The sequence below is a fragment of the Chaetodon auriga genome, chromosome 2 (assembly GCF_051107435.1).
Source record: "Chaetodon auriga isolate fChaAug3 chromosome 2, fChaAug3.hap1, whole genome shotgun sequence".
NCBI classification, from domain to species: domain Eukaryota; kingdom Metazoa; phylum Chordata; class Actinopteri; order Chaetodontiformes; family Chaetodontidae; genus Chaetodon; species Chaetodon auriga.
The window spans coordinates 31,400,854-31,424,465 of record NC_135075.1 but is presented as its reverse complement, the minus strand read 5'-3'; the positions used below and the strand labels follow the sequence as shown (position 1 = coordinate 31,424,465).

The 23,612-nt window shown below is 43.1% G+C and overlaps 1 protein-coding gene and 1 long non-coding RNA gene across 4 annotated transcripts; one reads left to right on the top strand and one right to left on the bottom strand.

Moving 5' to 3' along the window:
- Positions 1-243: 243 nt before the first annotated feature.
- ralgapb (Ral GTPase activating protein non-catalytic subunit beta) lies at positions 244-23,601 on the bottom strand. 3 transcript variants are annotated; one of them, XM_076746864.1, is made up of 34 exons: positions 22,638-23,601; positions 22,482-22,568; positions 21,469-21,645; positions 20,803-21,005; positions 19,332-19,498; positions 18,722-18,908; positions 18,371-18,502; positions 14,502-14,644; positions 13,504-13,554; positions 13,300-13,344; positions 13,012-13,059; positions 12,767-12,918; positions 12,473-12,632; positions 11,677-11,776; positions 10,890-11,057; positions 10,491-10,602; positions 10,244-10,379; positions 8,026-8,087; positions 7,539-7,617; positions 7,257-7,390; positions 6,949-7,131; positions 6,235-6,383; positions 5,468-5,637; positions 5,044-5,147; positions 4,768-4,923; positions 4,294-4,479; positions 4,054-4,212; positions 3,783-3,906; positions 3,560-3,679; positions 3,251-3,357; positions 3,039-3,141; positions 2,606-2,663; positions 1,578-1,711; positions 244-416 (listed from the first exon to the last, which is right to left on the bottom strand). In XM_076746864.1, the coding sequence occupies exons 3-34, from the start codon at positions 21,622-21,624 to the stop codon at positions 244-246; spliced, it is 4,161 nt and encodes a 1,386-aa protein (XP_076602979.1). In that variant the 5' UTR covers positions 21,625-21,645; positions 22,482-22,568; positions 22,638-23,601. The 3 variants fall into 3 exon arrangements, with proteins under 3 accessions (XP_076602979.1, XP_076602996.1, XP_076602988.1); XM_076746881.1 differs by having other exon boundaries at positions 4,294-4,473; positions 22,482-23,601; XM_076746873.1 differs by having other exon boundaries at positions 7,542-7,617; positions 22,482-23,601.
- On the top strand, positions 4,859-6,378 carry LOC143330430 (uncharacterized). The gene is made up of 3 exons (XR_013077963.1): positions 4,859-4,981; positions 5,077-5,163; positions 6,238-6,378. It is a non-coding gene; the product is annotated as an uncharacterized LOC143330430 (long non-coding RNA).
- Positions 23,602-23,612: the final 11 nt, after the last annotated feature.

Genomic DNA, 23,612 nt, shown 5'->3' with positions numbered 1-23,612 from the left:
AGCTGGTAGATGTCAGGTTTTTAGAGGACACAGTGACCACTGAGGTTTACACTCACACTGTTTATTACACCTGCAGGTGACATCATCACACAGTGACATCATCACAGTGACACCAGTAACCTTGTAACTTCTCATTTGGGAAATAAATGCAGAAACCATCGTGATTGGCTGAGATGAAACGAGACATTTTTAGAGCTGTTCATGATAAATGGAACATCAGGTTGCCATGGTAGTGGTTGGGGGTCACGGGTTCTGGAACAGGCCGGAGTAGAAGGCAGGTTCAGAGTGGCGACTGCGGTAGCGATGGATGATGTCACTGATCATGTGCTTCCTTCTAACATGGGGTGGAGGGGCAGAGTCACTCTCCAAACGTCGCCGATGGCAACAGTTGATCACCATCTCTCTAACCAGGACACCTGGAAACAGAAGGACGATTGTCCTTAGTTACTGTCTGGTCATGAAAGCTGTGAAGTGGCTTTTTTCTCTGATGTAGAGGAAATTGACTTCAATCCTGAAATCCACATCTCCCTCTTGCCATTGGACAGCTGCACATTTCTCTTCCTGCTTCCTGTTTCTGCGTCACCTTCAAGTGCTAATGCCACCAACAGCACTAATGCCTGGAGCTAGCAGCAGCCGATGACTGAAGGAGGAAATGAGTATCAGTGGGCAGCGAAGCTCAGACAGCATCGAGGTTCAGTGACGTGCAGACCTGAATCCTGCACATCGTCATCCCTCCAAGCTTCAGTGGAAGCGACGTAATCAAGTCACATACTCAACTATGAACTTTCACAGCTCCAGTGACCACACCTGTAAGAATCACCTTCCCCTCCCTCCAAGGCCTGATTCAGACTACATGATATTTTTGTCTTAGACGATGGTCACTGTGTCATATTTGACGATCACACTGCCATAAACTTTCGCCATGTCTTTGTCGGTTGACTGGCAAGGACCCCGACCAATCACAGCACATCTGACAGAAGAGTTGTGTGTAGTCAATGCTCAGGAACACGTCATGGAAGATGTCACAATAGACGAGTCAAGACAAAAACATTCAGACATGCTGGTCTTTGCGTCGGGGTATTGTGGGGCGTCCCAGATGCTTCATGCCAGGTCGTTTAGCATGTCACACTACACGAGTACAGACGCCCGACTGTCGTTCATGGTCAGCCATGACGCTGGTAATTCGTTGGCCAAACAAAATCTCAATCTCGGGCTAAAATCATGTAGTCTGAACCTGACCTAAGTTAGACAGGGCTTTTCTGTTAAGGTGAAAGGGGCCCAACAAGGATCTGTTCATAAATGGTGGATTTTAAGAGTAAGTGAATGTGTAGTAACGTTACTGTAAGGGGAGAAAACATCTGGAAGAAGAAGGAGAAGCTAGATGTCTCAGACACGAACTGACGTTAACCATAAAGTGTTTCATAACTTTACAACTTATATTAAACGGAGCAGCTGAATAGTCAGCAGCCATGTTGGCTGAGTGTGGTGTGTTAGCATAGTATGTTAGCATGTAAAGCACAATAAGAGACAGAGACCGACAGGCAGACACAGAGAGAGAGACAGTCAGACAGACATACCCAAAGACCTCTTGCTGACCACACTCCCGTTGACCAGTGGGACAATGAGACTGAACTTGTTGTTTCCACGCAAACAAATCCGATAGAGTCCAGTTTTCAGGCGAAGTATGAAGATCAGCTGGACGTCTGACACACTGACAGACAGACAGACAGACAGACAGACAGACAGACAGACAGACAGACATTATTAAGACTCAAGCTGTTTGTCAAAGTGTGAACAGCAGATTCATCCCAAGTCTCTTAAACTGCTCCCACGTCTCCATCACTTTCGTCTCTGTCCGCCCAAGCGAGGATGGAGAGACAAAGGAAACCATGTGAGGAGAGAAGAAACAATGAAATATGTTTGAGAAAAATTAGACATCTTTTCCTCTGAAGTGTCATGTGAAGCCACGACTGTTTTTGATGACACCTGGATCAGCTGATCACACCTGGATCAACTGGTCACAGCTGAGCAGAGCATAAGTTTTCCATCTGTTACCTGCTTAACGAACACCTGCAGTCTGTGTCTGACCTGTGTCCTGCTCAGAAGAACCACTTCTACTGGCAAAATGTCTGCACATTATTTATTCATTATTTGAATCTGTGTTTATTAATAGAGTGGGAATTCATTATTTAATAACCTATTAACCTAACAACCTACCTAGCCTAATAAGAGCTCATGAATAGAAAAATCTGTCTCATCAGTGAAGGATTTGTTGGGTTTGGTCCTTTTGTGGTTTAGAACACAGATTTGTAACATGGCAGAGAATCAGAAAACAAATCAAATATTAAATAGTGGTGTTTAATCTGTTATCTTCTTCTCTCTGCTATGAAACTCATGTGATGCTGTGATGCATCAGATCAGTCTGATCAGCTGCAGTGTTTGATCAATAACTGATATCCAACAAGGAGGCTGCTCTGTGACCCCTCAGAGCAAAATCAAGAGCCTCAAGACGCCTTCAAGATGGCAACCAGAATGACTTCTGGTTGGAGCGAGGAGGGAGGAAATATCAGAGAAGAGACTTGGGATGGACGTGAAGTTTGTTTACCTCGCAGGTGTTTCTGTGTTTCTGTCTTCTGACAGCAGATCAGATAGAGGGAAACTCTCTGTAACACAAAGTAATTTTGTTACTGCAGAAAAAATTTCAGATGAACTGCTTCAGTCCTCTCTGCTGAGCTGAGCTTGGTGCTTGTGACTGTTTTAATTTTAAAATAATATGTTCAAATTTTAATCGAGATCAGGTTTAATATTTGACATTTTCCCTTTGGGGAGAATGAACAGCTGATCTCCTCTGCCTGTGTAATTAGTATAAACATTAACTGACGTTAGTAACTAAAGTTAGCAGTGATTGTACTGACATACAGTTAATAGTAATAGTATAGGTAGTAATTATATCGTTCATATAAAGTTAATTAGTAGTTTTATACTAACAAACATTTATGTATGGACATAGATACATATATAATTATTAAGTTAGTTACCGATATCCTCAAAGTGTTCAACCCAGACGATCAGGAATTTAGATTCAAAGTTGACTGTTGATGACACAAAATGAAAAGACTTCGTGTCTTCAGCTGGAGAACTCTAGACAGACAGACAGGTCAGGGAGAGACAGACAGATTTCACAAACAGGTCTGCAGACAGACAGACAGTAACAGCTAGATGAAAAATCTTTTATTATGAAGGTCTGTACTGTGGGCGGGGGGGTGCAGCTTTGGCGGAGCTTAGAATGACTCTGCAGGTGTGATTGAGGCTCAGTCCGAGGCTCCACCTCCTCTGGATGCTTCAGCCTATCAACCGCTTTAATCAGATAGAAAAGGAAGAATTTAAATAAGTAAAAGGAAGTATCTTCGGTTTCACACATTTTACACACCAGGGCTTTTCATGGTCACAGCTGTCCTGACATGATGAACGAGAATACTGAACATGAGTTCATGTTAGAGATTTTCTGCTCGGTTTATTGACTTCAGTGGCTTCAACATTTAGATCATCAGACACTGACTGTGTGAGGATGACGACGGGACGATGAAGGTGATTTCTGTCAGAGCGTCGGCGTACATCAGAACAAACCTCTCTCCGTTAAACACGCCCCCTCCACTGTCACCCAGCACAGCAGGGAATTCTGGGAGACAAAAAAAGAACCACTAAGTTTCAGTGAGACTCAAGTAACCTCTGACCCCTCACAGTATCATGTGGTGAAGAGGCAAAAAAATCACAGCACTTACCTAAACTGCTGGTGCTGACTCCACCCACCTGTCGTCGCCCCGCCTCCACCGGCTGACCAAGAGATGACAGGAAGTCTAGGAAGTGGGATGGGACACTGTAGCTGGACTCCACGTTCCTCAGGATCTACAGAGAGATAGACACAGAGAGAGGTCAGCAGGTGAGACGGGGAGGAGAAGCAGAGGAGGAAGTACTATGTTCTGTAGCTGTGACACCATACACAGGAACTGTTTTGGGTGAGACAGGTAGTCAGACAGACAGGTGTGTAGTCACCTCCGTTGCTGTCCTCTGTCCTGCTCTCATGTAGAGGATGAAGGCGTAGTCACAGTACCTGGACGGTAGCTGGTCCAAACATCGCAGATGTTCCGAGAAACCTTGAAGAGATGAGTCCAGAGAAACCAGCTGTGCAGGAGCACCGCTGGTACCTGGATCCTGCAGAGAGACAGGTGAGACAGGTGACAATAGACAAGTCTAGATGGATCAATAAATTGATCTCCTTCCTGTCCTTGGTACCTTCAGGGTCTCAGGTGTTAGCAGGCCCAGGTGGGACAGGAAGAGTCTTGCCGTCTGGAAGTTGGTGGCGGGGGCTGGCGGCCTGCATGTCGTAATGACGTCCGACCGTCCACTCACCTGCGGCTGAGCTTCAACCTGTCGCTGCCTCTTAATTGCTGCTTGCAGACACTCCAGCCGCTGCTGCATCTGACGGACAAGGAGTTTAAACCTGATTCTTTACAAATAACACCAATGATGAGAACACAGACAGACAGGGAAAGAACACCTGTCTGACTTTAATGTAGCTTCAGAAAGTTCTGTAACATCCAGATTTAATATCAGCAAGACAAGTAAGTGAAAAGAAGAGGAACTAAAACTGATCCCTGAGGAACACCAGAGGTGAAATGTGCAGGTAAAGAAACAACATCATCCATATGTCTCAAAGGCAGAATGAAGATTCAGCAGGATCTGCATCTGGCTTGACCAGGTTCTCACCTCCTTAGTAACTGTTGCATGCAGAGCTGGAATACTCAGATCTGCTTTAACTAAGGGAATTCTGTCAATGTATTCAGGAAACAGCTGAGGTTTGATGCCACATCGTATCCCAGCATCTTCTTTCGCTACGCTGTGATGCTCTGGGATCATGGTTTGCTGTAGCAGACCAACAGACAGGAGATATAAAACACTGATCTGAGGCCCGTGAAACACAGTAAGTTTACCAGTTGTATAATATGTATGTTATTGTGTTTGGTCACTGATTTAAATGGTCACCTGTGAGTGAGTTCGTCCCTCTCTGGGCTGCAGGTGGAGCTGTAGAGTCCAAGCGTGACATCCTGACGGTCCTCTGATCAGCGCTGTGAGCGACGGACACGGCACTGCACACGCCAATCGGTAAGATATTATACAGTTAGAAGCATTAACATTTCTATCTGTGCGGCTGAAAGCATTATGTGATTAATTGATTTATCAATCAAAAAAGTGTCAGAAGCAACATCAAGAAACAAACGATGAGTCATGAGGAAGTTATTTCAGCCTCCCACAGTTTATGTCATCATTATCAGGTTAAATTGATTTTGTTGTTGGAATAACAATGATAAAGGAGAGGGAGTACTTGTACTGTTTTTGGCTTTCATCGTGTTGCTGCTGTGTCCAAGTCAGGGTTTCTCTCTATCTGGTTCAGTGAGTCACAACTAACCCTCTTCAGGCCCCTGTGGTTGTTCCAGCATGGCCATGATCACTGAGCTGTCCACCACAAAATATCTGAACTTCTTCACACTGCTGTCACGCAAAGAGTAGCAACCAATCAGATCGTCCTCATTCAGCAGGCCTCCGAGGACAGGGAAGGCCCCTGAAACCTGCATAACACTGACATATGAATGAGACTTGTGTTAAGTCAGACAGACGCTGCTCAGGCCTGATGTTGTTCCCCCTCCTGGTCGCCCCAACTCGTTTTAGAGTCAGGATGAATTTTTCAGTTTTTACAGTTTTTCAATAATTCAGCAAAATAAATTCTGTGAAAATATATTTTTATCCATAACTAACACAAACTGGCTGTGGGAGGATGTGATTACTGAAGTAATGAAAACAGTCAGATATTCCTTTATTTAAAGAAAAACATGCTCTTGTTTCTTAGAATTCGCTACCTTTAGCCTATACATATACCTACCTTTTACCTTCAAACTGTACAACTCCTCCCTCTGAATTCAAACTGTACAACTCCTCCCTCTGAATGGTCCTTGGACTTTTTCATTCCCTGTCAGATCACTCATATTTATATTGTAGTTCACTGTTGACCTAACTAAATAATCATGTTACTATTGTTCAGTACAAAAAACAGTATACTTATAGTTCTCAGTGTGTGTGTGTGTGTGTGTGTGTGTGTGTGTGTATATATATATATATATATATATATATATATATATATATATATATATACACATATATATTGCTTGTTTTGCTCACCAGCTCAGTGTGGCCTCAGCTGCCTCCTTCACCCTCAGCGAGGATGGGTTCAGTTTTTTCTCTTCTTTACATGTCACGTCCTGTTCCCGTCTGGACTTACTGCCTGAAATCCCCAATTCCACGATCTCCAGGACCTCCAACAAACACTCCTGAAAACACACACAAATTACACACAGAACACATATATACTGTAACACAGGCTAGTTACCTAGCTGTTAGTTATCTTGTGGCCAGTTAGCTGATGGTTAGTGGCCTGCTGGTTACTTACCTGTTGGTTAGCTACCTGTTGGTTATTTACCTGTTGGTGAGTTCCCTGCGTGTTAGTTACCTGCTGGTCAGTTACCAGCTGGTCAGGTAGCTGTTGGTTAGTCACCTGTTGGTCAGTTACCAGTTGGTCAGGTAGCTGTTGGATAGTCACCTGTTGGTCAGTTAGCCATTGGTTAGTCAAGTGTTTTGGTCAGCTACCTGTTGGTCAGGTAGCTATTGGTTAGTCACCTGTTGGTCAGTTACCTGTTGGTCGAGCATGGTGGGGTGTTGGTTAGTCACCTGTTGGTCAGTTACCTGTTGGTCGAGCATGGTGGGGTGTTGGTTAGTCACCTGTTGGTCAGTTACCTGTTGGTCGAGCATGGTGGGGTGTTGGTTAGTCACCTGTTGGTCAGTTACCTGTTGGTCGAGCATGGTGGGGTGTTGGTTAGTCACCTGTTGGTCAGTTACCTGTTGGTTGAGCATGGTGGGGTGTTGGGTTAACCAGACGTTCAGACAGTAGAAAGCAGCAACGATGATGGAGTGCAGATCTCTGGAGTGAAGTGGAGGAGGACGACTGCACTGAAACACGATGTAACTGCAGATTGAAGTAAGCGCTCGCCTCTTCTCACCCTCCTCGACACTCACCTCCACCTGCAAGACCACACAAGAGGCTCACAAGAAGATTTACAGGCAGTTTACAGTGTGTGTGTGTGTGTGTGTGTGTGTGTGTGTGAGTGTGTGTGTGTGTGTGTGTGTGCATGTGTGTGTGTCCACACCTTAGCCAATCCTCGCAGTAATTCCAGTGCACACAGACAAACTGCTGAGTCATTCCTCCATTGACTGGTTAGACGCTGAGTCAGCAGACGAACAAACTGAACCCAGAGGATCCCTGCTGTGTCGGATGGGATGGCTGGTTACCATGGCAACACAGTCACAGACACAGACGCAGACACACACACACACACACACACACAGAGAGATGTCTGTCATATGACATGTTGATTTCAACAAAACATCACCAGTCAGATAAACAATCAATAAAAATCCATTGTTGTTACTACTGGTGCGTCCGCTTGTATTGGTTCCACAGGTTCTCCCGGTCTGCCTCAGTCTGCTGGCACCATCGCATTGGGTTTCCTGGACACAAAAATAGATGCAGTGTTTTAGTTTTTCCTAATAATAAAAGAAAACCCAGAGGAACTGTGTGAAGTCCTGCAGACTGATTTCTCCTCTATTTAAATCTAATTCAGATGAACAGTGAACTTTTAAGTGACAAACATCACAAGACTGGGGAAGATAAACCAGCATGCAAGATAATTTAGAAAATGATAAGACAACAAAAACAGAATATACAGTATGTAATAGATGTTCTTTTCTCCTCTGTCACTGAGATTCATGGATGGTCCCTCAAAATAAGCAGAATATAAAGCTTTAATATTTTAATGTGAACAACAGTCTTAAACAGTATGATAAAATTTACTTCTGTTATTTAATGATATTCAGAGTTATTTTTCTGTCATCACATATAGATGCAAGTAAACTCACCTGCTGGGTTTGCCCTGTAGCCTCAGACAGAGCCAAATCCTGAATCAGGGTCAACATGGCCGCTACATAAAACATCAGTTGAACAGAAAGTATTCAGGCTGTGTGACATGTAGAAACAGAATGTGATGATTTAAGACAACATATCAAATTCTGAAACTGAGAAATTTCATTGTTCTTGAAAATTATATCTTCATTTAGAACTTGATGCAGCAACTTTTCAGACTCGTGTTTCGCTCTCTGCTGCTTCAGCTCTTCTATTAATAAAACTGTCAGTGTTTGAACTGAGGAGACCAACTGCGGTCATTCTGAAAGAGGAACGTTTCATCATTCTGGCATTATGAACGATTTCAGCTGCTCAACAGCAACTCTCCTTTGTCGTATTTTTCCTTTCATAATGCTCCAAATATTTTCAGTGGGTGATAGTCTGGACTGCAGGCAGCCAGTTTAGCAGCTGGACTCTTTCACTACGGAGCTTGTTGAATTACAAGCAGAATGTGGTTTGGCTGGCCCATCTGCCTATAAACACCAGCAAGACAAAGGAGACGGCAACAGATTTCCACAGGAAGGTGCCACAAAATACACTGGTCAACATCCAGGGTTTGGAAATTGAGATCATGGGCAAGTACAAATACTTGGGTGGTCACCTCAACCACAAACTGAACTGGACTAACAACACAGATGTCATGTACAAGAAGGGCCAAAGTTGTCTCCATCTATTAAGAAGATGTACAAACATCACTGGTTGCAGACTGCTTGGCGGCAACCTGCATCATGTTCTTGGTATGCTGTACGACAACAAGAATGCACAGATAAGTACTTAAGTCAGTCTGCACAAGCACAAAACCTCACCAGACCCTATGCTTCACACCACCAAAGGCATTCAGAGAAGATGTCTCTGTCACAGTCAGGGATCCAACGCCCCTATTCATCACATTCTCCAAGGATCCAACATTCCTTCCACACCTCCAGAACAATCACCAATCAAGGAGTTAGTTAAAGCTGCCACACTGAAGCTCAGTCAAATTGGTAAACTATTAAACAACAGTAGCCACAGACGTCATCCGTCAGGTGTCCACCAAAATGAGACAGATGCCATTTCGCTTCCTTAATCATACTGGTGATGGTGGCATGGTCAAACACATCATAGCAATCATAGAGCATCTTCCTGTCTCAGTAATCTGAAGTATGTCATTGTTCAACCACAGTCAGTCTCCTCCTCCTGTCATGGAATCCCTACAGCTGAAATTAGCTCTTGTTAATGATCATTGGCTAACAAATCCTTATTGATTAATGGCCTGATAAGTGAAAAGAATTTACATTTTAAGTTTATTGTTGAGACCTTCCTAAACAGCACTACTGGTGAAGCAACACTGATAGAAGCTTGTCCTCCAAGTTATACTTTTTATCATCACTATCACTACTTTCTGAATACTTTGTGTGTAATGACATCTTTAAAACACCAATTATTTGTGTATTGAGGATGGGTATATTTTTGTGAATGGCCTGTTGAAAAATTAATTGAATGAAGTAACTTTTAAAAATCAAATCTCTCTGTGTCTCTCTCATTCTGTTTGAGGTTTTTACTTGTTAAAGGCAGTTTTTCTTTGCCACTGTCTTCACGTTCTTGCTCAAGGTTTGAATTGTTGGGTCTCTGTAAATCTCTCTGTAAATAATAAGAACAGTCTACACCTGCTTTATATGGAAAGTGCCCAGAGAAAACTTTGGTATAATTTTGACACTATAAAAATAAAAAGAGTTGACACCTGAATCAATTCACTCTCTGTGGCTGGAAAAGCAGAATTAGACCTGAATACAGAGAGTGGGTTAAGTGAGTGCATCACTTGGTTTACTGACAGCCAACCTGCTGAACCATAAAAATTCTTACTTGCTTGTATAGAGGGAAAATATATCATAGGAGCCAGGCACTATACTTTTGTGGAAATCATTTGCCTTTTGGAGGTATGTCTTATGTCTTATTATGTAATATAATAAATATTATGTTCTGAATATTTATTTGCCAATGAAGAAACATATTTGTGAAGGAGTTGTTATGAACACTGCAGAGATGATGCTGCACTTTGGGTTAGTGTGGTTTTGGTTCTTGTTTATGTCTTTTTGGATTTTTTTTGTACTCACTCAGTTGTCCTGATGTTGCCTTAAAAAGTAATAAAACTTAAATAACAAAGAAATCATCAGAAATTAGTAATTTGTGACTCACCAAGTATGATCTGTGTGTTGGAGGCATCAGTCTCTGTATGCAGAGCTCCAATCAGAACACTGATGAGGCGGGGCTTTAGAGACATGAAGCTACCAGCTGTGACATCAATACCACTGAACTGCCGGTCTAATGACAACTGAACACATACGTCTGTGGTTATTAATGGACATTCTTACTTGACCTGTAAGGTCCAGGTCAGCTCTGCACAGGTGTGTGTAGATGTTTAGCAGGATGGATATAAGCTTACCTCTGATTGGACAGAGGGAAACTGCAGAGGGAGGGGCAGCAGGGACAGCAGGATGAGAATGGAGGCTTGCCTCAAATCCACCAGACTCACAAAACTAAACCTCAACACTTCCCTTGGCAAGAGATACAGACAAAGAAGAGAGAGAGAGACATTTACTTGCAGTCACACCTGTCAGTATCTGTAGGCTTAGTTCAAGTGATTGTATGACTGGTGCTGGTGACAGTTTTTCTAATCACATCACTGCTGGATGATTCAAAACTCTGCCTCCTTTAAAGTTTCCAATGTGAGACTCCCATCCCCCCACCGTGGGATGGAGGTTGTGGACCAGATCCAGGACTGGGAGGTGAAACAAACCAGTACTATTATTCACAGTGATTGTAGTAGTTACAGCACTTATACCTATTGAGCAGCACATTCTCAACAGCTGAAATAAAGAAGGGGAGCAGCAGGTTGACTCCTCTCAGGTCACAGCAGAACAGACAAGTGGAGTTCAGCAGGATGGAGGCCAGAACAGGAGGACAGGCCTCATCTGACACTTGGAGACCCTGCAGGAGAACAAGGTAGAACCTGTAGGTTGGGCAAAGGAGAGAGAAGACACACAACTTTTGGATTAATAGAAGACCATCAACAGTTTCTACAGTGTAACCCACTTGAAGGTGTTGTCTTGAGTTGATGGTCTTTAAAAGCAGTGCCCTCTTTAGTGTAGTTGTTGGCAGCCAGCCAAATATCATCATAGATTTTCAGGCTGTTGCTTGAAACTCAAAGACAGGATAGCAGCGGAGGCTATTTAGATATGTCACTGAAGGAATGATGACAATGGTGATTTTGACATGCCTCCAGAGATGGTACATCTCAGACATAACTCATTTAAATTTAAGATGGTAATGGAAACACAATCCAATGCAGCATGGAGTGGCCAGAAGGGCCAACAGAGAAGCCCTACAAGGAGACCAAACAGAACTGTACCTGGATAGGTTGACAGATGAGTACCAGCACAGATAAAGAGATAATGTAACTGGACAGCTCGACTGATATGCACCAGCACAAGTACAGTGATAATGTACCCGAACAGGTAGACAGGTGTGCACCTTGTCAGGTAAAGAGTTAATGCACCTGGACAGGTAGACAGGTGTGCACCTTGTCAGGTAAAGAAATAGTGTATCTGGACAGGTAGGCAGACATATACCTGGATAGGTAGACGGGCAGGATGTCCTCTGCAGTTTTCTTACAGGTGAAGATCCTGCAGAGCGTCCCGTAGGCCTTAGCTCGACCATCCGCCCACCTATCTGACATCACAGTGATATCACAGTGACCAAGTGGAGAAGACACAAAGAGAGTTTATCATGTCGATGGTGACCCGCACAGAGGATGAAGTATCTGTACTGTATGTACTAATGCGTACAGTATCAGGATCCAGCTTCTCTTCACCTACCACATCAATTACCCACCAATCATCCATCCATCGACCTGGCCCTATATTCCTGGGAGCCTGCGATCTCGTCTGGCCCAGATTACATGGGATTTCTCTGATCAAATTTCACAGCTTTAACTCTGAAAAGAGGTTTCATTCTGAACAATTTTGGAGAACCCTCTTCTGCAGAGCACTTGTAGCAACCAGGAAAGCCTCAACTGAGCGGGGAACTTTGTACATAGTGAGAGAGACTTATTAGTCTGAGAAACTGACTCTGTGGCTGTGTTGAACTGGGTATGAATTATCTTTCCACTGTATGTTGGATGTTTGCACTGTGGTTGTCTATATTACATTGAATTATGCAGTGTTGTGTGCATCTTGCATGCCAGTGTACCTTGTGTTCTGGTCGCTGTCTGATCCTTGTAGACTACAAACTATATTTTGTTGGACTGAAATTCTGACTGGATAAAAATGTCTGCCAAATTATTAATTGTAATTGTAATTGTAATTGTAATTAACCACCTGCAACTACACTGTAGTATTGTTTTATCGCACTGTACTGAGTACTGACCAGGGAGAGCAGGGTCTCTGTTGGTCAGAGCAGCATCAAACAGCCAGCTGCCAAACAGGTGGAGGAGGGAGTCCACGTTACACCTGAAGGGGGAAGGGAAGGGTTGGGGGGAAGAGAACTGAGGGATAAAGGAGGGGGGGTGATGGGTGAAGGAAGATGTCTGAGAAAAGAATGAAGTCCATAAGTCTTAACTGTGAGTCAAACACATCAAGACAAGAAGTGTTGCACCTGGACAGATAGAGAGTCATGAACCTGGACAGGTACACAAGGCTCCACAAACATACACTTTCATACCATGAGAGGTTTACATGTTGTCCTGGAAACATTTGCAGGTTTTAGTCGTCTGTTGTGTGGAGGGGGGGGGTTGCTGGAAGGAGTGGCACTGGGCATGGTCATTATGTTCACCGGGATAGGTGGTGCACTTCCAGAACGAGGTCGAGAGAGACCTGAGGAGACCAGAGAACAGGTGATCTGCTCTGTTTCTACAGATGAAAATCACCAATCAAATCTGGGTAAGGAGGCAGGTGAATGGGGCTTACCATACGAGGGGAGGTGGTCTCTGAATGGGTTCCTGGTCACAGCAACACCTGTGAGGAGATGAGATGAAAAAAAACTGAAAACTGAAAAGCAAAGGTTTTTATCTATAAAATTCACTTTAATCAAAGAGAGACATTTTTGCTGCATTTGCATTTTTTGTAGGTCCAACAGAGAGTAAAACTGGTTCTGGTTCTCATTATGGGTCTGCTCTCAGGTGAGTCACAGCTTTGATTGCTTTGATTAGCTTATTTATTGGATTGACCTGATCAGTTTGGGTTCATATGATTTACCAAAAGAAGGCAACCGGTCTCTGAAATGGAGCCTTGTTGTTAGTCCTGGTGAAACAACAGTGACAGCAACAGTAACAATAAACAACAACAACAACAACAACAACAACAACAACAACAAGAGCAGGAAGAACAGTAACAATGACAGAATTATTTTATCCATGTGTAATGTGTGTGTGTGTCAATGTATAGATAATGTGTGTATACCAGCGTGGGGCAGCAGTTGCTCTGTTGGTTCTTTGTTGACCACAGTCACACCTGTAGAAATGCAAGTTTAAGTTACTTCTCACACCAGTATAAAATATCAGAGAAAACAAGGATAAGCTTCAGACTATAAAACAGAATTATTCTCCTCTTTCCCCCTTCAGCTGATGATGACTTTTAACATACTGTGAGTGAGTATGCCACAGAACGATTGGAATGAAGATGATTAAATGTTGACGTGATGATAGAAATACTGGTTATAAGATGGTAATAAGTCACTAAGTGGTCACTGTTTCCTTTAAGTAAGGTGAAAAATATGATTAAATCTAGAAAAGAACACAAAAACTCAACAGATCAACAGTTCATAATACAAATTGAGTTCTCCAATTTGACACAACTTTTTGATGATGAACAACTGAATGATGTTCAATTGGACAACAAGTGAGTCATTAAGGTCACATGAGTCATGGTGTAAATGGGTGTTAAACTGCCTGGGGAGAGATTTCAGTACTGTATTGTAAGTGGCTGAAAAGTGGTGTCATAGACCACCTCCTCTGTTCAGAGATGGTCATTCCAGTTTGACTCAATGAAGTCTTTTGAATGAGTTTTAGGGGAAACATTCAGGTAATTAAATGTAAATGTTTATCAGAAAGTTGTTAATCACAAAGTTGTGTTAAATTGGCGTACTCAATTTGCGATTTTTTTTAACTAAATGAATATGCAGAATAGTTTGTATGTAGCCTGAGAGAATAACTCAGGGCAAGGAATGTCTGCTCATTACACTGATTGCTCTGACGGCACTGTGATAACTGGAGATTCCAAATGAGTGTATCAACCATTTTATCGCATCCTCTCTTCTCTCATCTAGATTTCAACAGCTAGACCGTCAAAAGATGTTCGGAGAGTCAAAAACTGAAACTGTGAAAGTGAGGGGGACAGAGGTCCTGGATCACGTAGGGTTCAGGGATCAGGTAGAGATTGGAGGTCAAAAGTCAGTATACCCAGGAAGGCATCGACCAGTGTGCTGATTCCTCTCATGGCTTTGAAGAAGATGTCTGCCAGCTGACTGTCTCCTCTTAATGCCTCCTCCTGGGAGGAAGGGGTTGAACAAACAACCACCTGGCGACTGACATCCACTGGGTTACTGAAAGAAGATTTATTGACACTTGAAGGAGATTTACTCTATTGACTGTCAACATGAAAAAACACTTCAGACTCCTGAGATAAACAACATCAAGTCTTCATCAGTCTGTTCATCAATCTGTAGCAGAGTCAAAGATATGTGAGAAACAGTAACGTTTGATGATCCTGACCACATGGGAGATACCTCCAGCGGACTGCTGAGACTCCAATAAGAAAGTAGGAGTGTGGCACCCTACTCTGTGGATTTTTGGACCCTGGCAGTAGACTCCTGGTGGAATGAGATGGCTCTGCAAGGAGTATTTATGCAAGGACTAAATGACAGTCGAAAGATGAATTAGCAACCAGTTATTTTCCAAATTAGTTGCAGTCTCTGGTTAATTTCACCATCTAGTTAGATCACCGGTTGCACAAACACCACCAAGTGAGAGGCAGTGTGACTAACTTATCTTCTTATCTTCCATGTTCAGGTCCTCCCAATGTGCTTACGGTTAGCAGGTATCAGTACCCAATGAGAGTCTCTCAGTCACCACTCCTGCAGAGGAGGAGCCCAGCTGTGCTCAGGAGAAAAGAAAGTGGCAGTTACAGGTTGGTCTGTGCTTATACTTGCCAATTCTTGACACTGCATCACAATCTGCCAAAAGACTCAACTCATGAATAGCTGTGGGGGTACTGGTGAGTCAGGAGTGATCTTTCCCTGTTCGTGTCTAGATTGCAGCTAGCCACTACCATTTATTATTAAGGTTTGTCTCTACCATTACAGGCCACTGTTACCCACCTCATCTGTCCTAGTCCCTGTTTCAGTCATTCTGTCTTATAACCACCTGAACTCATTAGCTTGTGTGTCACTGTAGCTCCACATACCTCTTTAGTTTTTAGGTTTTCCCTGGCTAAAATTAAACAACCCTAATATCCACTGGTCCAGCAATTAAATCATGGCATGGAGTCCCTATTGTCTTGCTCATTGTGTGCTTTCTGCTCTGTTCCCAACAAAGGAAGCCCCCAACCCTGTCAAATCCCATCTACCTGATCTGTCTAATGCTCCTGAGGAATATCATGATCTAGGTGAAGTTTTCAGTAAATAGCTGGCGGTGTCTCTACCCCCAAACCATCTTCATGATTATGCAATCCACCTATTGCTGGTGCTCCCTTGCCCACCAGCCAGCTATACCACCTGTCACACCCAGAAAAAGCCATGGAGACATACATGGAGCCATGGAGTCCCTGGCGGCAGGTATTATTCATCCCTCTTCCTGTCCCGTTGGTGCAGGGTTCTTTGTAGATAAAAAGGATTATCCTCTGCATCCATGTATAGATCACCAGGGTTTGAATAATGCCACTATCAAGAACAAGTATCCACTGCCTCCCTTCACCTCTGCTTTCAAGAATCCACAGGGAACTACAGTCTTCTCCAAGCTGGACTTCAGGAATGTATATCATCGAGTTAGAATTAGGGAGGGGGGTGAGTAGAAGACAGCCTTTAACATCCCACTCGGCCATTTTGAGTACCGTGTAACCCCTTTTGGTTTGTCTAACGCACCTGCAGTGTTTCAGAACATGATTAATGATGTGCTACACAATATCCTGAATTGCTTCATGTTTATCTATGTAGATGACATTCTGATCTTCTCCAAGAACTGGGAGGAACACATTTGTCATGTCCAGCAGGTTTTTCTCAGGTTATGGGAGAACAGACTCTTTTTTAAGGCAGAGAAATGTGAATTCCACACTGGCTCTGTCTTCTTCCTAGGATACATCATCAACATCACAGCAGAGTGGAAGCACCACCCTTACACAGTTCACATCCTCTTCCTCCCCATTTGTCCGGTCTCTGCAGACCCATGCAGCATTTGATAAACTGAAGGAGTTGTTCACCTCTGCCCCAGTATTGGTACAGCCAGATCCTGCCCTTCAGTTTGTGGTAGAGGTAGAAACCTCTGGGGAGGGGGCTGTTTTGTCCCAGCGTTCAGGTCCTGATCAGAGGCTGCACCCATGTGCCTTTTTCTCTTGCACATAGTCAATCTGCCAAAAGATTTAACTATCGTCGGAAACAATTGTCCCTGTTTTTCAGTAGGTTCCAATTCAGACTTACCTACCATCCTGGTTCCTGAAGTGTCAAGCCAGATGCACTGTTCAGAGTACATAACCTAGCTGAGACAAAGAAGACTACCGGGCCCACCAGCTTCCTTTGTGGTGTCCGCGCTCTCCTGGGAAATTCAGTTGGCAGTAAGAGAAGCCCAACAGTTTCAACCTGGCCCAGGTGGGGGACCACCTAACCAATTATTTGTACCTGATGCTGCACATTCTCAGGTTCTCCAGTGGGCTTACACATCCCAGTTCACCTGCCATCTGGGTATTGTTCACACTGTCCAGCTGCTGATGTGACATTTTTGGTGGACCAGGATGGCAGCGGACACCCAGGAGTTTGTCTCTGCCTGTGCAGTGTTTGCCCGACGGAAGCCCCTGCCATTACTGACCATCCCTGGTTACACCTTGCTGTGGACTTTGTCACGTGGTTGCCTCCAGGCTATGGTAACACTTTTATGGCTCTCCCCAAAGTCCCATCAGATAAACAGATGGCAGAGCTGTTAGTCCAACATGCGTTCCATCTGCATAGTATTGCTGCTGATATTATCTTGAACTGAGGGCCTCAGTTTACATCGCAGGTTTGGAAGGAGTTCTGCTGGGTGCTGGGGGCTTCAGCAAGTCTTTTGTCATGTTTCAATCCCCAGACCAACTGACAGATGTAGAGGGCTAATCAGGATTTGGACTCCACCTTTAGGAGTGTTAGAGCCTCTAATCCAGCCTTTTGGTTCACTTACCTCTTGGATTAAATATGCCCACAACTCTCTCTCTAGTTCTGCCACAGGTATCTCTACTTTTGAGGCTTCTCTAGATTATCAGCCACCCCTATTTCCTGCCCAAGAAAGAGAGATACTGGTCCAGTCAGTCAAAATGCATCTCTGCCAGTGGAGACTTGGTTCACCCTGTTAAGAACTATGGAGGAAAACGGACTTTGGTTGTCTGCAAGAAATATTCCTATTAAAACTGAATCATCCATTATGTAACATAGTCACCTTGTGTTCTCTGAGTTTGCCCTGCTTTGCTTGCTACGTGCCCGTCCTTTTTATTTGGTGAACTCTACTCTGGGAAAACTAGGTTTCTTTATATTCATACAATTTCAGAACTATTTTGTGAAAGTGGTGATGTCTGACCCTAATAATGATATGATTGTACAATTAAAATGACTGTTGATATATATAATGTGGGCAGACATTGGGTCAGCTAAAACATTACATAAATCAAGCAGACCTAAGCACTAAATATTGGCCTTTTATATGGCGAACTGCACAGGATAATCAGAATCAGAATTCCTTTATTGATCCCCGAGGGGAAATTGTTTTTGTTGCAGGTGCTCCTTACAAGAATAAAATTAGAAAAGAAAGAAAAGAGAAAGAAAACATATATATAAAAGCAAATATAAAAACAAAATATTTATTAGGAAGACGTGTGTAAGACTGTTCACGGCAATGATTTGAAAAACATATTCAACAGAAAAACTGCTTGCCGAGAGTTAGAGGAAATATTTTTAATGAGATGACATGAAACATGATGCTGAACAAGTAACTGTTTGCATATGGATGAGATAAAGTATGCTTCCAAAACTGAAACCCAATAACAACTAAAGTATATTTAAACCATTGTGATGTTGTTACCTGTGGTGAGTTACCTGAAAAGGTGCAAGAACCTGAACCAGGTGTGAGGGACTCTTTCATCATCCATGTCTGCAGGGATCAGAGCAGCATCTTCATCTGGGACTTTAAAGTGAGGAAAGGACGGACCGAAGGTCAAGAGCAACAACCTGAACACACAACACAGACATAAATGATGAGAAACTGAGAGTGGTGTAGTGGTCGAGCTACTGAGACAGAACTGCAGGAAGAAGAGTTCCCTGTCAATCACACAGCTGGTTTGTTTCTGTGTGTGCTGGATTGTTTGTTTGTTGACTGGTTGGTTAGACTGTTGATTTGTTAGATTGTTGATTTGTAAGATGGTTGTTTGGTTGGTTTGTTGGGATTACCTGGAGGTCAGGGCGCTGATGACTCGGTTCCACTGTTCCACCACTGCAGGCTGATGTCGCCACCTGCTCAACATCTGTCTCCCTGTCAGCCACAGAGAGCGAGATGGAAAACACCGAGAGCAAGACAGCAACCAGACCTCAAACAGCACTGCCATCGATAGGTCAGACAGCTGCTCCGACACACTGCCTGCAGAGAGAGAGTTATTTATTTTTTTGTCACTGCATATTATACAACATTTTGTGTAGCTCCTAAAACGGTTCATTTAACATTCACACATGCACACACCCACAATGCCAGAGTTAAAAAATAATAAAAACCACATGCTATGGCAATCCATGGACACTCCAATGTTCTTGCTATCTCCGCCGGTATCCGATAAGAATGCTGGAAGATACTTGTGACAAATTTGTTCTTTGTTCTGATATCTAGGAATACTTCATGACTGTTGAAGCTTGATGCACCAATGTTGAATTTCAGGAAAAGGAGTAAAATGACAACAAAACGCAGTTACATTTCAGAGATCACATAGATGCTGCATCTGTGCAAATCATCATCTTGGTAACAGAGACAGACAGGTGAAAAGACAAAGGGGTGGTGCCAAGAGCACACCTGTAGTGGTGGGTTGAGCCGTCATGGCATGGTTAATGCGGAGCAGGAAGTGCAGCAGTGTCTCCCAGGTGTCTCTGCTCATTAAAGTGCTCTCTCTGGCCAACGACTGAACTGCACACAACACCTGCTGACACAGAGACAGGTAGACCGGACTCACATGCTCTGACCTGTGGGGGAGGGAATGAGGAAGACATTAAGTATAATTATATTAAAGTTGTTAAGTTCATATTAAACTGGAGACTGTCCTTCAACAAAATCACAGTATCAGTTGTTTCAGAACACACCAGAGAACAAATCTGTTAAAAAAGCCCTTAAGTGGACATAGCGACTCTAGCCTTTTGGGAGCTAAGCTACACAGCGGCTGTATCTAAACTTAAATTAACACATTTTACATTTGGTCTACAATCAGTCGAAAATCCTCTCAGAGCTTTGAACATGGTGAGGGGACTTGGAAATTTTTCTACCTACTCGTGTGGCAGTAAAGTTCTGGCCTTTAGTTTGAAGGCAACACCAGGTCTTTGTCTCCGGGGTTCTTGCTAGCATAGCAAAGAGTAGACAACCAAAGAGTTTAGCCACATCATAAAATATGCAGATGTTTGCTTGAGCTGCAACATCAGAAAGTGTGTCTGGACACAGCAACACATAGTTTGGTGGGCAGCAGTACACATGTTCCCATGAGAATGACTGTGACTTCCAGCTTGCATTCAGGTTTTTCTCATCATAGAGTGCATTTACAAGGTTTTGAGCCTTTTTTCTGTTTTTAATTATATTTGGGATATGGTGTCTACATGGAACAAGAAAAACCTGGTTATTCATGTCCCCTTATACCCATTAATAACAGTATCCATGGTGTCTAAACGTTGGCCTGCAGATGCGTCTTGATTTCTCACCAACTCAGCTACTATGAGTCAAGAACCTGAATAAGGTGTTTACATGTACTCCAGGTAGTATTAGAGGGTGTAGTAAGACTGAGATTTTATTTCTATGTACAACTGCTGATGACTGTGTGCAGAATGTGTGTGTGTGTGTGTGTGTGTGTGTGTGTGTGTGTGTGTGTTTTAAAGCAATCTACCTCCAGCCTATATTAACCAATTCCTTTAGACTGTCACTTACAAGGTGCGCACACATGTAATCAGGGTAAACAGGAAACCTTTAGCCTACATTAACTGCATCAGGCACGGGTGGGGTTCAGACAGAAATATGCAGCCTGAGTTGCACTCAGGTGGTATATCCAGGTCTGTCAAAACCAGCACAAAGTCTTATCCAGGTTTCTGAAACCAGAATAAGCCATTTACAAGCTTGAAACACTAACGGGATACTCCAAAAAAAAAAAATCATATTTAGGACAGTGAGAAGGTAAACACTCATAGTACATCATGAACATGTTCACCACCATTAACTTTCAATGAGTGAATCACTTCTGAGGACTTTGCTGAACACCAACTGGTTCCGCGCAGGTGTAACAGTCTACCTCGGCATGAAAAGAGTGTAGAGGTGCCGGAGGATCTTCTGGACATACAGGTTAGGCTCTCTGCTGATTGGTGGAGGGATGGAATCTCTCAGGGAAACCAGGACCATCATCCAATCAGTGTAGATATCCACACAGACTTTGACAGTGTCTCCATCCAATGGGAGAGTCAAACCGTAACACAACACCTCCATTGTCCACTTTACCTGAAAAAACACCAACAGGGGTTTAATATTCTTAACCAATCACATTGTCTGTATCGACTGATGTGATGTCTACTTCAGGTCACACCTACTGTCACTTTTCAGTTGATCAGGGACACCTTGAACCAAAATCAGTCTAATCCAACATGACCCTTCATGAAGGTCATAATGTACGCTGATTGTTTTGGAGGATGCAGTTCATGGTGTTATTGAATTGCGTTGTGTTATACTGGCAGGTGTTCCTGGTATTTTGTCTACCCCCACTGACAGAAATGTGAATGTGTCACTCAGTGAACAGTGTTGACTGACTGAGTGAATGATTTTTAGACTAAACTTCAACTGCTGGCCAAACACTGAACGCAGATTACATATCAACACCTGAGTGTGTGTTTACGTTTCCATAGAGGTCTCTCTCACACACACACACACACACACACACACACACACACACACACACACACACAACCTGTCTGTCTGTGTGCAGCAGACTGCGGGTGTCGGGCTTTCCCAGTCCAGCTCCCAGGGGCTTCACCGTGGCAACAACAACATCTCTGCCCACAGAAGGCGGGAAACAACTGAGCACACTCACATGACCCTGCCCACTTGACAGTGATTGGTCCATGGCTCATGAACAACTGCTTATCTAAGGGAGAGACAGACACAGAAAGAGAGATTTGATTTTTGATTTTTAAAACTTTGACTTTATTCTAGCAGTTTTTTTAAGCAGCCATTTACTAAAAAAACAACAATCCTCAAAACACAAATACATGAATAAAAAAATGACATCATCTCCTCAGAGAAGATCAGCTAGTTTTCTTTCAGCGAACACAAAACATCACCATGAGTCCATTTCATGCTGAACTGATCCACATCTTTCATTTCTCTGTAATAATTAAAGTCAATCATTATTCTGGCTTTCACCATCCTGGTAAACAGCAGCTTCGCATCAACGTCTACTGAATCGTCCATCTTCCTGCTGACATAAATGAATATCTTTGGCTGTCCCAAAATGGAATTCATCAGTTGACATTTGTGGTTTGCAGACTTTGTGTACATTCATAAAGGCTGTTATTTAGTTTTACTTTTCTAAAATGCTCAGTTATCGTTTGCTTGTTAATCTTACAATGATCTTTCCCCTGTAAGTTATTAATGTCTCTGTAAAAAGACAAAAATAGTGAGGAAATAAAGAAGAAATACTGAAATTCAGAACTTTATACTATATCATACAGCAGTACAGGCATAAATATGCTGAGTAGTGGCTGATAAGAGATCAGTTCAGAGAGGCTGAGAAAATAATGACCAGTAACCAAAACCAGTAACAAACTGATTAACACCATTAAACCCAGTCCTACTGTAATCATAAACTGGATTAATCTGTTTTAAATGCTGAAATATCTTTCTTTCTATCTATCTATCTATCCTTCTTTCTAACATCTGTCGGTCTGATTTAATGTCACAGAATGAAGTTGAGGGTCGTACCTGCGCAGCTGAGTCCAGGTGAGTGAACTGCAGGTGAGCCTCTTGCTCATTCTGATACACACAGGTGAGCTGACACCTGCTGACATGCTAACACGGACGCAAACAGTGAAAACAGTCAGGTCACTCTGAAAGTCAAAACTCTGAACTTCAACTCACCTCCTGCTGCTGCTGCTGCTGCTGCCTTCAGGGTAGGCTGGGAAATGTGACACCTGTTCTCTGGGTCGTCTTCTTTTCTCCTTGAGCTGTGACTGTCAGGCATTGATGTAATGTGTACAGAAATAGTACAGTAGTACAGTTTATAGTCAATAAACAGGCTGAACCACTTTAACTGGCACAGTGTCCTTGAGTCCATGACAAACGTGAAGCTGACAGAGACGCAGAGGGACAGATAGGAGACTACTGACTTAATAGCAGAACAAATTGGGTGTAGGATAAGGATAAGCATGTATTTCACCATAAATGTCCACAGAAGATGGACAATACTGTGTGGAAGACTGATGTAATGAGACACAAATAAGACAGAAGTGCAAAGAAACAGTATAAAATTACACACCATCTTTGATTTTTAGGTCAAAGTTATTGAGGGTCTTCCAACTTCAAGGGGTCTTTAAGTTTAAATCTCTGACTGGGAACTCGGAAAACACACTACGAGTGTCCTGGAACATTACTTATTAACACCTCAACCATTTCTCAGAACAACAAGGTCAGGAGTCCAGTTACATACCAAAAAAAATGATGTCCCTTCACCATGACCTCAGTGGGAAAAGTCATGAGGTCAAGAAGGAGATTTCTTCACAGGGGAAGACAATCACCGACCAATGAGAATCTGACTGCACTTACAATACAGCAACAAGGAACTGTCTCTTTTGTAAATGATGGTCCAGTGTGTCCTATGCTCAAGGACTTGAGAAAGGAAGCACTGAAACACCTCATCACAGTCACCTGCAGAAACTTCAGGTCATTTCACTTAAAACCTTCCTGAGTGAAAAAAAAGACTATTCAACCACAATCAAGGTCTTCAGTTTTCTGTGGCGGCCACTTGCATCTGCGACAATCATTCCACTAACTGATAGAAAGTAATCTGCTACTATTTCAGTTGATTGTTGTGGGGTTGTTTTCTTTTTTCACAGA

Excerpts from the sequence above, each read along its gene's own strand:
- ralgapb (XM_076746864.1), bottom strand. The coding sequence starts at position 21,624 with ATGGACCAATCACTGTCAAGTGGGCAGGGTCATGTGAGTGTGCTCAGT. Across the intron at positions 19,499-20,802 it reads TACACTCTTTTCATGCCGAG|GTCAGAGCATGTGAGTCCGG; the intron begins GTAGACTGTTAC and ends CCTCCCCCACAG. Across the intron at positions 13,555-14,501 it reads ACTGGTCGATGCCTTCCTGG|GTGTGACTGTGGTCAACAAA; the intron begins GTATACTGACTT and ends GCATTTCTACAG.